The sequence below is a fragment of the Seriola lalandi genome, unplaced genomic scaffold, assembly GCF_002814215.2.
Source record: "Seriola lalandi dorsalis isolate HSWRI2012SDOR001 ecotype SW California unplaced genomic scaffold, Sedor1 jcf7180002054568, whole genome shotgun sequence".
Lineage (NCBI taxonomy): Eukaryota > Metazoa > Chordata > Actinopteri > Carangiformes > Carangidae > Seriola > Seriola lalandi.
The window spans coordinates 894,788-909,064 of NW_019525121.1; the positions used below are offsets into that span (position 1 = coordinate 894,788).

The following is a 14,277-nucleotide window of genomic DNA, read 5'->3' on the forward strand; positions in this document are numbered from 1 at the left end:
CTCTACCAGATAATATTCAGTTTTACTGCTTTGATATGTGTGGCTGTATATTACATATGACCTATACTAAGTACTGCAGGGGTCAATTAACCAGCACTTCAGCCTCAATTCAGTTCAATTACTATGACTATGCCTTGTTATTGTATGAAGCATCTTTCAGTCTCTCTCTATATATGTACATATAGAATGTGAGTGTATGTGTTGATAGCAGAATAGTGTCATTGCTAAATAAAATAACAAACCATGGCAATGCTGTGGCGTAGGTACTTTATTGTGAAATGAATAACAGTATATAACAGTTCAACAGTTTCAGTATCTGACTAATCGGTGCTGTGGTTGCACACCACATACTCCACATACTCACCCTCCTTCTGTCTCATTTTATGCCTCAGCAGTCCACCCTCTGCTTTTCACCGTGGGTGGTAAATAGTGAGCCCAACCCACCCACCCACCCACCTAGGAAGGCGTCACTGTCACACACACACACACACACACACACTCACACACATAGGGACAAACGTAGACACACATATGCCTAAATCACTCCCTATCCCCCTAGGCCTGAATGTGAGATCAGAGCAGGTCTGAACAGGTGGAAAAGCAAAGCAAACCTGCAGTCATGGCTGAGAAACACCACACGCACACACACACACACACACACACATTTCTTTGTTCTTTATCTGTGTTTTGTCCATCACATAGTATATGACAGTATTACTCCTCAAGGTATACTTCTGAGGAAATGTTTTTACCTTTATTTTAATATTTATATAGCAAAAAAGGCTATATAATTTATGGCTACTAATATTGTAAATTACAACAGTTTCTGCAGCCCACACTGAAATTTAGAGTAGTAATCCAATAACATCCATTGTACCTGCTGATGCTAAAATGGATGTACATGGCTTATTTTGTTTTATATGGTTTAACTTTAACTACAATATATAATTTTGTCTTATGTTGTTTCTGTTTACCATCTACATCACTAGTTGAAATGATAACTCTTAGGAGATTTCAGTTGTTCAAAGTAGAAAAAAAAAAACATCAGCTGGTGTCCACCAGGCGTCACCAGAAACCACAATTTCCCAAAGCTCAATTTTCCCGCTGTATGTACTCACTGAGGTAAAGTAAAGGATGTAAGCTCCTGTCAGGTGGGTATTACAGGGGAGACACCGCATGAATTGTTGCTAGTTTAAGATTGATTGGTCCTTCCTATACATAATTAGACTAGACAAACTAAATCAAAAAACAGTTTGGAAGCTAAGTCGAAAACATATGGACGCACAAACAGCAAACTCGCCATAAAAGAGGATCTTGAGAACCGTCACCCCAAGAATGTATTGTTTATGAAGGTCTTTGTGAGCTGGTGAGATGAATAGAAATCTATTCAACAACCTCTCGGGTTTGGTAGAAAGGTGTTACGCCAGCCCAGTGTTTCTTTTTTTTAACTAGTGTGTGTGAAGGTGTGAGGAGAGAAGAAACGCGGCTGGTGGTAATCACTAAGCGGCTCCGCAGCTGCCTGTCTCTAGTGGTTATAAGGTATCTTTCTCTCCCTCTCTCTCTCCCAGTCTGTATCAATCTGTCTCTGGTGCGTGAGCGCGCGCTGCAATTGTGATCTGCGCGCGGATGATGATGATGAGAGCGTGACCTCACCGCTTTCTGCACAGCTGCTGGAGAGAGGGGGAGACTCAGAGAGGGAGAAAGCGCGACACAGAAACACGTTGGGGGAGACGCGGAGAGCTACAGACCAGCGGAGAACATTCACAACACAGGCACAACTGTTCGGTGAACGGGGCTCCGTCACGGGGCGACCGTTGGCTGCTTCCCGCCGGTCCGCCTCCCAGAATGTTCTGTGCTCCCGGTTCATTTCTACGGTACACGAACCAGTCGCCGCGGCGTTCCCACGGACACTGAAGCCCAGATGCTCACCCTCTCCGCCGACATGGACGAGTCTTCGTCGCTTCTGGATCTGCTGGAGTGCTCGGTGTGCCTGGAGCGCCTGGACACCACGGCCAAGGTACTGCCGTGCCAGCACACCTTCTGCCGCCGCTGCCTGGAGAACATTGTCAGCTCCCGGAACGAGCTCCGCTGCCCGGAGTGTCGCATCCTGGTGGACTGCGGGGTAGACGACCTGCCCGCTAACATCCTCCTGGTTCGCCTCCTGGACGGTATCAAGCAGCGGCCCCAGCGAGGGAGCGGAGGAGGAGTAGGCGCAGGCGGCAGGCAGTCCCTGGCTGGGGGCTCGCTGCAGGGATACGCAGCCGGGATATCAGCTTCTCCCCCGGGCAGTGCGATCAGAGAGCTGCCCGTAGCCACCAGGAGCTCCCCTGTTAAGGTTGGTTACTTTCCCAACATCCACTGTGTGTGCCAGTAACCTATCTCTCTCAGTAGAGTAGCCTACTAAAGCACCCAAACTATGTCAAATATTTCCACGTTTATGAATCCTTGTTTATTCACACTTTCTAAAATACAACTTCAATATTTACGAATGGTCACGAGCCACTATTCAAGTCGGTATTCACAAGACAACATAATACCAACTTCAGGATTGACCCTCCCTCTGTCCCTTTGTAGCAGCAGATTTTGGTGGAAGAAGATTTTGAGGACAATTGTACTGACGAATTCCCCACTGTTTATCTCTGGTGTTTGCTGTTAAATGGGGAACAGTGTGTTCGGTTGCACAGATATGAAGCCGCTCAATGGTCATATAGATGCAAATTTGACTATGCTCTGAAATTTCATGCTGTGATACTGACTGCAGCAAAGATTGTTTGACAATCAAACAGGATGAGGAGTTATGGAACACTGACAGAAAAGTGAGAATAAAAAAGCAGTGCTTTGACATGTCCATAATATTTAGTTCAGTGGAGCAGTAGGAGTGAGTTTCTGTTGTTTTGTCATATTGTTGCTGATGACAGATGTATCTACTGACTGATGTGTATTGCTGTCTATTGATTGCTTTGCTGAATTATCACCAGTTATGCCTGTGATATTGTGGTACTGTGGTATCATAATGAGGCTGTCTTTCCTGTGATACCACTGAGGGATAATTAAAGTGTGTGTGAGGGAGAGAGCCAGTGAGAGACATATAGACAGAGTGCAAGGGGCACCTGTCTGTGTTACTGTTGTTGCCATAGTCCTGGTGAAGCCCAGTTGCCCAGAGGCTGCAGCGGTGTGAGGTTTCATAACCCAAGCTCAATGGGAGAGGATCGGAGAGCCTTGTTTACTTGCAGTGCAGTGTGCATCCAATGCATTGTCTCATAGCTGTAATGTGAGATGGGCTGAAGAATGTGGCTGTAATGTGGCAATGTGTCAGAAAATGTGATAGCATCAGCACTGTGATGCAAAAAATGTTAACATTTTGCCTCCAACTGGAATCTAAAATCTTACCAACAAACCTCAGGCACTTGTGTAAATGCTTAGTTATATTGCATTTTCACTGTTTACCCTGAATCATTAGTATCATGAGCTGCAAAATCTGGGGCTGAAATAACTAATTGTAATTTTTTTCATAAATGGATAGATACCTATCAGATGCTTTTTTTAAGAACATGAATTCATTTTTCAATCCATGTAATGTCAAGTGTTTCCTAATGCCCACCTTGGAGACAGGTGCTTAGGAAAATAAAACCATGGAACAAAGAGAGTGTTGAATTCCTGCACACAGTCAGCACAAACTTGATTAGAAATGCAAAACCTGATGGTTCCCTGAGCATAAGCATAGTCTATTAAATTAAAAAAAAAAAAAAATGTAGTTTCTGTCTGACCAGCAGCCAAGAAATCCCCAAATATTCAATATACAATATGAAGTGAAGAAATGAAAGCAGTTCCTTTCATCTGAGAAGGTGTCGGTGAGATCACAAAGCAACACTGGATTTATATGAAATTCAAAAAAAATCCTTCAAGGAAGAAATGCTTGACATGACTTCACCGCATTGAGTTTTTGTTACATGTTTCTTACAAACAAGATTTCCAGACTCATGCTGTAACTTGTTAAGCTGGATATACTGTATTTGTCTAAGGCGAGTTTGTGTGTTGTGTGTTTTGTGATTAGTCCAATGGGATTTGCATGAGGGTGGTCGTGGGCAGGTATGTTCATGTTTGCCCTGAGCAGTTTTTGGTTTTCCTTTTGAGTTTAGTGATATCCTCAATAAGAGGGCTGCAATGAATAATCAGGCTAAAGGAAGGTGTTGACATCAGCTTCCACCCTCGCACCCCACCCCCAACGAGTACAACAAGACTTATCAGGCAAGAAGCCATTGATTGAAGCAGTGGACCACTTTGGTGTGATGGAGTGCAGCGGCAGTGAGCAGTCAGTCATTCATGGCGATGAACAGGAATCTAAACCCTCAATGACATTTCCACTAACACTTAACACTCCACTTCAATTCACTCAATAAGCTTTACCGGTCCCCACAGGGCAATTTTATGCATGGCACATGAAAGCACACACACGCAAAAGAGACATGATACAATACAGAGTTTTAACAACTGTTTAGACAAATGCTTATCATAACTTTGTAGAACCCACAGTGACATCTTAGTTTACATTTTCCACTGGAAAACCTGAAACCAGAATAAGACTTATTGACTTATTGCATAATTAACTAATCATTTCAGCACTGTTATATGGTGCAAAATGCGGGGAATTTCAAAAGTTGTATGAAAAATGTGTCCAAAACAGTTGTAACCTTACACAGAGGGATGCATGCACTCACAGAGTTGTGTCTCAATGACTTCAGAGGACATTACATGGACTTACATTCATTTCCTGGAGATTTACTCTAACCTTAACCATAACCACTACTTGCCTCACCCACACCCCAACAATAAAACATTACGATATGGATGTTTTTTATCCCCGTAAGGAAGACAAGTCCCAATAATGTGGCTGTGTAAACAGACCTAGGTCCCCATAACTTGAGTAATACCTGGACTACACACACACCTATAACCCATTACCCTCTGCAATTCCCTGCAGCCACTTTGCCCAAGTCTTCTCCATGCTCCCTACGGACCAAGGGCTGGTGAGAAAGTGTGAATTAATCTTGTTTAACAGTGGGGTGTGTGTGTGTGTATGTGTGTGTGTGTGTGTGTGTGTACATTTGGATGTGCATCCCTGTGCACATAAAAAGCAGGGGTCTGTCTGTTAAATCTGTCATTGAGTGACACACTCATGCAGTACCACTACCCACAAGGTAAAAGAGTCACTGCACATCAGGTGTTAAGGGTTGTGGATGAGAATGAATGTGTTGCTATGGAAATGGAAGAAGAGGCAGACCTGCTGAGTCAGCAGTAAGACTTGGTTTTCCCCCTGCTGTTTGTGCTCTTTGAGCTTCTGTTGCTGACCTCGTACTTTGACCAGCAAGAGTTTATCAAGGCTGATCTTTTTCTTTTTTAACCATCTCCTTGTGAAATTAACTTTTCAGAAATAGGCAATTTGCCAAGAGGTAGTAAAGTAGATTACCTGTTCAGAATTCCATAGGAATGTTTCATCTTCCTTATTCACTTCCTATTCTGCTAACTGCTGATTCAGTTAGTGGGTCAAGAATTGAAGTGCTAAGTTCTCTTGTCTTGGTCTTGATTTTTGCTCTATTAGCCCAAAGAAGAAAAATGTTGCAGCTATGGGAACTGTTATTGTTACTGCTGACAAGGATGTCACTTGTATGCCATGATTGTCTTTTTTTTTTTTTTTTTTTATTCTGCGGAATATTGATTCAGTCAACTGATTTGAGTACAGGTTTTCATTACTAAGATAATAAATGTGGCATATTATGCAGCCTCGTTGGAGGCCTGTACCCGCTAAGTGCTTCTAGTTTGTGTAATTGTTTGTGTGTTCACAAGAAAAAAACACTTCAAAGTGAGACTTATTCCTGTTGTAGATGTCTTTGTGCCATGTGTCATTCCTGCACATTTCCTGCTGAGTCATGGCCTTGGACAAGTGGTAAACATACAGAGCAATATAATTGTAGAAAGTATTTATTATTTGGGTCTCATTTTCGCACAGTGTGGTGTGCCTTAAAACCTATTTTAGAATTAAGTTTTGAGGTAGGTTCCTCAAACTTCAACTAACTGAAGAATTTTCGAAACCTCCTCTGCACAACATGTATAAATATAAACCAGTTTGATACCGAGCCTTCTGCAGTGATTTTCACTGATTTGATCAGAAATATCTCAATAGTCAGAAAGGTACAAACTACCCTGCTGGGACATTAGTGCTCTGACGATCAAAACATCACACTATTTAAAGCTTCTCATAGACAGCCAATGTAGTACTGACCAGTTTACAAATATGTATTCAAGAAAACTGCAGTATATCAGGTCCTTTATTCTTTATACACACAGTTTTATCATCAAGTCTTTGTGTGTGTGTGTGTGTGTGTGTGTGTGTGTGTGTGTGTGTGTGTGTGTGTGTGTGTGTGTGTGTGTATTAAATTGTGCTCCCATTTTATAAATAATCACATCAAGAAGAATTGTGAGCTCAACTGTGAGAAACATATTGGTGATATTGTTGAAATGTGCCTGCTTGTCCAGTTTGTGTTGTGTTGTGTCACAATGATCCCAACCCTTGATCTTCTTCCTTACCTGTACTTACCTGGTGTGGCTTGCTGTGGTGACGCCTGAGGTTTCCATGGCAACATACTGCGGCAATGACACCACCTGCTTTCATCTCCGGAGTGAGACATTACTTTGCCCTGTCATTCCCAAGTGTGTGTGTGTGTGTGTGTGTGTGTGTGTGTGTGTGAGGATTAGGTGGGGGCTCCGAAAAGGAAACAGCCTGTTACCAATCCCTGTAATGATCCTTTGAACCTGTGTCTTTTGTATTATAGTGTACTAGGGACACACACACACAATCACAAGGGCTAACCTTAACGTAAACTTAATTCTACCCTTCCAGTCCTTTGAAGAAGGAAAGATCCTCACTCTCTACATCTAAACCTTAAATTGGTCCTCACAAACACAGACATACAAAAGCACAGACACACTCACACAGTCACCACATTTTCTGCTCGACAGCTCCATTCATAGTTAATCTCTATATCTCCTGCACCTTTATAATTTTCTATGTTTCCTCTCACACAAACACTCTCTCAAACACACACATACACAGACACACACACAGACACACACTCATATCCAGACGTGAATGCACATTCATTCACATTCATTAGTGTTATAAACTGCTGATCTCTGGCAGTAAACAACAAACTCTCCTTCATTGCCTTCACATTACACCCTCACTTCATAAATACTGAACACATACTGTACATGCACACACACTACGCAGACACACAAAGACTTCATCTTCTCAAGACTGAGAGTATCTCTCTGGACCCATTTCTCTCTCTCTCTCTCTCTCTCTCTCTCTCTGTGTCTGTGTCTGTGTGTGTGTGTGTGTGTGTGAAAGATCTCTCTGCCTTCTCAACTCTTTTCAATGCAGATTGTTAAATGAAAACACATCTTTTTCCTGTCTCTCTTTATTCATTCTTTATCATCTTCCTCTTGCCTTTTCTCTGATGTTCATGTGAAGAGAACTTAATTAATTTCAGTGTTTCCACATAATGAAGCTTCCCTCCACACACGCACACGCACAATGCCATTTAAGGAGTAGTTAAAACTAGATGTGTGTGTGCGTGCATGCATGGGTTTACCCAAATGTGTTCATGCAACCATAGAGTATGCATTCATCTATTTTCATGCTTGTATGTTTGTTTACCAGCTTTATTTTTCTCTAGTCCATACCAGGCACAATTGGATTTTGAATGGTTTGCAATGAAGCTGCCCACAGCCAGTATTCAAAATCTTGTTGTTTAAACCATTTTCATGCCAAGATGTACCATGTTAATGTTTTCTCTAGAATTTTATTCCGGTCATTCTGAAACTGCATTTATTTTTTTTTACTTTCCTTGAAATATGTGATACTAACAATACTGCATAATCAAGAATAATCAAATCAAAATTTCAATAGCTTGACTGGCAACTGGTATATTTTACAGCTGCATGGGTCAAGTATGATTTTCGATAAAAGGTTATTTTGTAGTGAAACTGTAAATGACATAATATGTATCTGTGCAGTGCTAGTTGAGGAAAATTACTTGATCTTGATTAAAAATACAGCTTTGGCTGTCATGTTGATAATATACTGTGATGATCCAGTCATGCCAAAATGAATGAACATCCCATCCACTCATGTCAAAATTGTGCCATCATCTAACCACCTAGTATTTCCCTAGTATGTACTTTCTTTACATAACAGTGTTGCCCTAATTGCTTCTGTCCTTGCTGCTCTGAATCTTGGGGATGTCATCTCACATCAGTCTCATCCTGGGCCCTGCCGTCATCCTGCTCATACACATTGGGAGATGGACGGAGGTGGGTTACATGATGGACTGAAGGATGGAGAGAGAGTGGCTTATTGCATTGGAGATTGTGTGTGTGTGTGTGTGTGTTGTTTAGTTTGGGGGTGAATGTGTAATGGGTGTTAAGGCCTAAACAAGCTTTGGAGCTTGACTGCTATTCCCATGGGAGTATGGGTGGAATCCCATCAATCCCATCCCCCAGTTGCACAAATACATACATGCACACACACACACACACACACACACACACACAAACGCACATCAGACACACACACACACACACACATACAGACACACACACACAAACACAAACACATATGCACGTATGCACACATTAGGTTAAGGGTTAACCCCCTCACTCCTGGTCCTATTATTACTATGGAGATGAGGGTGAGATGTCACTTGCCACTGGTCAAGCCAATACATTTGAGACAGAAGAATGGCGCCTTATTCTAAGGTTGAAATTTAAACAGGTCACCATAACATGCAATCATGTAGATATTCTACCACATCACATTTTATTTAAAGTTGAACATAGATTAAAATTAATTTTTGCTCAGAAATTAGTATCTTGGTGTTTGTTTTGACGTGTGCTTATTTCATCAAAATTGTAATTCCCCAAAAATGATAGTAAATGATATAAATAAATAATTTTAATTATTTTTGGCTATCCCCATATCCCCTTTGCCCATGTGTCAGCATTGTGGTTGTCTGCCAAAACCAAAATTGACATTTTGTCTAGGTTAAGACTTTTTAGATCTTAGTTTTTAACTATATATTTTAACAGGATGAAGGATTTTAGTCATTGGATGTCTGGAGAACAACTTTTAAGATAAACAAGCAGAGCAAGCGTTAGCAGCAGCTCAGCTCCCAGCCGCTCCAATATGTTGTGTCCACTGGACAACATCAGAGAAACTGCTTTAATCAGTGTTTTTACTGGGGTTTACAGGGTACGTTGGTCTTGGAGAGGAGAGGACCTCTGTGGATAATTATGCTCTCGATAAAAACCTCCTGAACGAATGACACTGAAGGGATCATAAGCTGACTGCAATGACAAAGACAACAATTCCCATGATCCCATGCTACTTCAATGATGTCACCAAACTCCATCTTTTGTTATTGTTTTGCCTGAGAGACCCCCTAGCAGCAGAAATGTACACATTGTGCGTTTGAGTGAGAGAATATGACGCATTAAAATCTTTACTCCTTGTTATGAGCGGCCGGAGAAAGAACTGGAATTAGCTTCACAAATGTTACCTTCATCTTTTTAAGTAAGCACCTTCTCAGACAACAGAGGAAAACAATGATCCATGTAAAGCAACAACTTCATAATTAGTGCACCATCTAGAATCCTGACCGACGTGAGTGGGTGTGCTACTTCCTGGTGAGAAAGTCACAGCTTCTGTACTGGCTTCACATTACATGGTTTCTGGCTTATGAAAGCGACATTCAAACCAAACCAAAGAGTTACCTCCCGCTGCCATCTGGGACTCTCAATGTGTAAAATTACCCCAAGCAGCTTAAATCGGTCCTCTGCAATATAGGAAAAGTGTTACGAGTCATAGTTTGTGGCTGCTGGTAGTTTTACTTTGGTGTTAATACTCTGCTGACTCCTCCAGGAGCATGCAACATAATGTGTGTGTCTGTTGCAATAAGGTTTGAGGTTCCACTGGTGATGTGCTTGAAGAAGTGGAACGGTTCTCTTGGGGGAAGAGATTCGTGGAAACACACTGTGGTTTCTCCAGGTGTCAGACACTGCCGAGTGTGTATGTGTGTGCGTAAGGCTGTGTGTGAATACGTTTCACTTCCTTCCTGTCTTGCTGCAAAAATGCCTCTTCCATCCTCCTCCACCTCCACCTCCCCCTCCTCATCTTTCCCTGTTATAGAGAGATGCTGAAATGCACCCACCACCCACTTTAGACTTGGCAGGAAACAGAGTCTTGGCTGGAGTAGAGAAGAGAGATCAGTGCATACACACACACACACACACACACACACACACACACACACACACACACACACACACACACACACACACACTAACAGACATACTGACACACACACATATACACACACACACACACACACACACACACACATACACATACACACACTTACATACTAACAGACACAAACACATACACACACATCTGAAGAGAATTTGGAAACATGGCAGTGAATACAGGTCGTCCTCTTCATCGACCTGCTGTTCATTCTCACAGCTCTCAACTTCAATTCATCACCAGCAGTGTTTGGAGATCTTTGTGAACTCATTCCTCTCCCCGCTGTTTTTTTATTTTGCCCGTAGGACTGATTGAACTTTGAGGTAGTTCAGTCCCTCCCTGTATGAAATATGTTAAGTTGGCTTTTCAGTAGATTGAATGTCTTGGACTTTAACGGCACCTTTAACTAAGTTTAGAAAAGGGGACAAAAGATGACTAAAACAAAACATCATGATAAAGTGAGCTAATACTTTTTAACGTCTGAGGTATTGAAGTGTTGAAATATGCTTAACAGAAATTGTCAACACAAAAATACCAAGCATATATAACAGCTATTTTAGGATTAGTGTTGTGATACCATGAGACCAAAATACTTTTAGGGATAAAAAGGTCAGCATAAATTCATTACAGGCCTGAATAACATAATAGGAATATTATTTTGGTACTAGTAGACTACCATATGGCACGGGGTATTACACTAAGCAAATTGTGACTACAGTGATATTAAGCCTTTTTGAATGAGGATAAATGTGATATTCTTCTCAGATGTGTGCTGTGTGAATATGAATTTTTGGGGGTCAGATAAGAGCATTTCAGGTTATTTCGGGACACACTCTGATCCACAGTGTTCATGGCTGCAGTACAACTGTGATCAGCTTTCCACTCTGACGTCTGTGTCCAAACATCCACTCCTGGCTCTGTGTGTGTCTATGTGTGTGTCTGTGCGTATGTGTGTTTGTGTATGCATAAATACTATGTGTGCATATTTGAATTGGCGTATGCATGCATATGTGGTGTTTGATGGTGGTTTGTGTGTGTACTCAGAGATGGATTTGCTATGTGTATATATGTATAGTATGGGCATAAATCATGTGCATGTGTGTGTTGTTTGGCTGCTTTATGTTTTCAGACAGAATTTCTCAAGCTTTTATAATACTGGATGTAGAAAGAGGTTTGTGTGAGTCCATGTGTGTGTGTGTGAGGGGTTTGTAGCTGGTCATGGTAGTGGGTTTAAGGGAAAGGGAGTGTGCAGGGAAAGTTGGAAGGAAAATGTGAAAGCCTAGTGGCAGTTATGTAGTGATTTCTTTTGGCCTTGTGTCCGGTGTGTGTGTGTGTGTGTGTGTGTGTGTGTGTGTGTGTGTGTGTGTGTGTGTGTGTGAGTGATCTGGTTTTCTCCCTCCAGGACAGGGATTATGTAAGCAGACAGAATCGAGGTAGAATACCATCCTCCCTCTGGCTGTGTTCTGTTTAGACTGGGAACAATGGGAGCACTGGTACAATCAAACTCGCCTGCTCTTAAATGTAAAATGCTTTACATTCTCCAGAGACACTAAGCTGACTGCCACTCTCTCTGGTACTGGATATTGCACTGCCAGTAAAAGTTTTGACCTGTTCATTCTTGCTATTAAGTGTCACTTTAAGAAGAGGGAGGTGGAGAGGAAGAGAAATGAGAGAGGATGAGACATATCAACAGATACATGTTACCATGGAAACATGCACAGACAAGTCTGGAGCTTAAATTTCCATCGCTGTTATATAAATCTGTCTGACTTGATGAAAAGAGGTAGAGGTTGCTGTTTGGCAAAATGTTTGTGTTTGTCGTAGTGAAGGAATCTTGTATTCCAGATGAGGAGACTTGATGAAATTATATTGGAATACCTGGAAAATTTACAAATGGTTAACTGGTATAAAATGCACTTGAAATGCTAGTAGGGGCTGCCAGTGTCCTTGGCGATGGTCTTGTTTGTTTACAGCAGTCGCAGTCAAATATCACACATATTGTAGTGTTAATGCTGCATGATACAGAATTACAGTAGTGAGAGATAACCGGTAGAAAATTTGAACTGCAAGAAATATAATACACAAAGAAGCCAAAAGGCAGAGAGGCCAAACATTTAACAATCAGCTGCTTCGGGTAGACTGTGTGAATGTTTCTCATTAATGAAAAAATTCACACTTGCTATGTTAGCAACTACTTTGCTCTGTTATTTGAAGACAGTCTGGTGAAATTATAGCAATTACTGTGCCATTCATATTCAGAGACAGCTTTGCATTTACTTTGTCAGGGAACCTGTGATCAATCAATCAATCAATACAACTTTATTAATCCACCAGTAAGACATCGAATGTACATTTATACAAAAAGGCAATTACTAGTACAAGCAAAGGAGCCATTGATAACAACAATAGAAATCATAATAAAGATAAAAATAGATTAATATGGAAGTAGTCCACATGGCAGATAAGCTGTGAGTGTCTGAATTTAAAAGGATGCAAGAGGATAACTGAGCTTTTCAATGGGAAACTCAGAAAAGCAGTTCAGGTTTAGAAGAGGGTTTGATTACTTGGCTGTTAATGTAAGATGCTTATCACATACAGCTACTAATAACACTTTATAGTCAACAACATTATGTGTACTGTAGGCATTACATGTTCCAGTACAATACATAACAGCTATTGCCGATAATGGGAAAATGGAAGCAGTTACATTAACATTGTTGGCTGCTGGTGCCTCAGTCTTCATCAAACTGAACCTCCGTCTCTCTTTGTTGCATTTCATTGGACGACTCAGATATGACAAAATCAGTATTGTATACTGAGTTTGGTGGATTTGTATCATAATGATATGATCATAGTGTGTCATCATTTTAGAAAATGATGTTGTTGAATAGAATACACAATTGGAATCATTAATTGGACATCAGCTTAATTATTTTTTAAATGTAATTTTGCATTGTGCATTTGTTATATTGTGATATACAATAAATATATATCATGTCAGGCAAATCCTTTCATTTATAGTGTAAACCAGATAATAAACAGAACATGTGCAGGCATTTTGAACATTAGAACTGTGCAACCACATTACTAATATCAAATTCCTTTGAGGTTCAATTTGTGACAATTTCTATGGGTGGAAATTGCAGCAACTTGACTCCAGACATTTTATTTTAGTAAATGGCAAATTTATAGTCACACAGTTTGTAAGAGTGGGATTTAGTCCTTTAACCTGAGAAAATGACTCTGGCAGCAGTGTTTTCACTGCATTACCTAATTAATGTCAGTGAAGTAACTCATTTCAAGTTTGCAAAAAGAGTATTGGTGGAGATTAAACAAACACCAGTTTTTCAGCTCATTCAGGAGCTCAGCCTCATCATATTTGTTTTAAGGGTCTAATTTGTACGGTCAAAATGTTTGAGTGTTTAGCGCAGAGGAGGTCTGATAGAAATGACTGAGCCACAGAAAATAACTGTCCTCTGCTGTGTGAGCGACTCTGTTGTTTGGGTTTATCTGTTCATGGGAATGCGTGCATGTGTGCGGGTGTGCATGTGTGCGTGCATGTGTGCGTGCATGTGTGTGTGTATGTGTGTGTGTGTGATGAAAGTTTAGGTCCATCATCTCTACTCCACACCCCATTTCCAGAGGACAGATATTGAGATGTCATAGTTATTACTCTGTTGTAAATCTGGGCTGGAATCAATCTTACACACTTTTCGCCCCTCCATCATCTATCTTTCTACTCTTTTTTCCTTTTTTCCTCTTTTGCCTGGCAACAAGAGTGATAAGCTTTATCAATACCCTCAATATGCTGTACATTATACATATAATGTAATAATTTTATTTAACTGGTACGAATGTTGACAGTCTTCAAACTGAAAGTTATCATTCTGTTTGAATCTGTGTCTTGCTCTGCC

At 41.0% G+C, this 14,277-nt stretch overlaps 1 protein-coding gene across 2 annotated transcripts in view; it reads left to right on the forward strand.

The window, feature by feature from the left end:
• The first annotated feature begins 1,619 nt into the window (after nucleotides 1-1,619).
• LOC111662708 (E3 ubiquitin-protein ligase SH3RF3) overlaps nucleotides 1,620-14,277 on the forward strand; it is a 93,191-nt gene continuing 80,533 nt past the window's right edge. Inside the window, exon 1 of one of the 2 annotated variants that reach the window (XM_023416659.2) lies at nucleotides 1,620-2,335. In XM_023416659.2, coding sequence (XP_023272427.1) covers nucleotides 1,922-2,335 — 414 coding nt within the window. In that variant the 5' untranslated portion in view covers nucleotides 1,620-1,921. The remainder of the gene's footprint in view (nucleotides 2,336-14,277) is intronic. The other variant, XM_023416658.2, reaches the window with a different exon arrangement.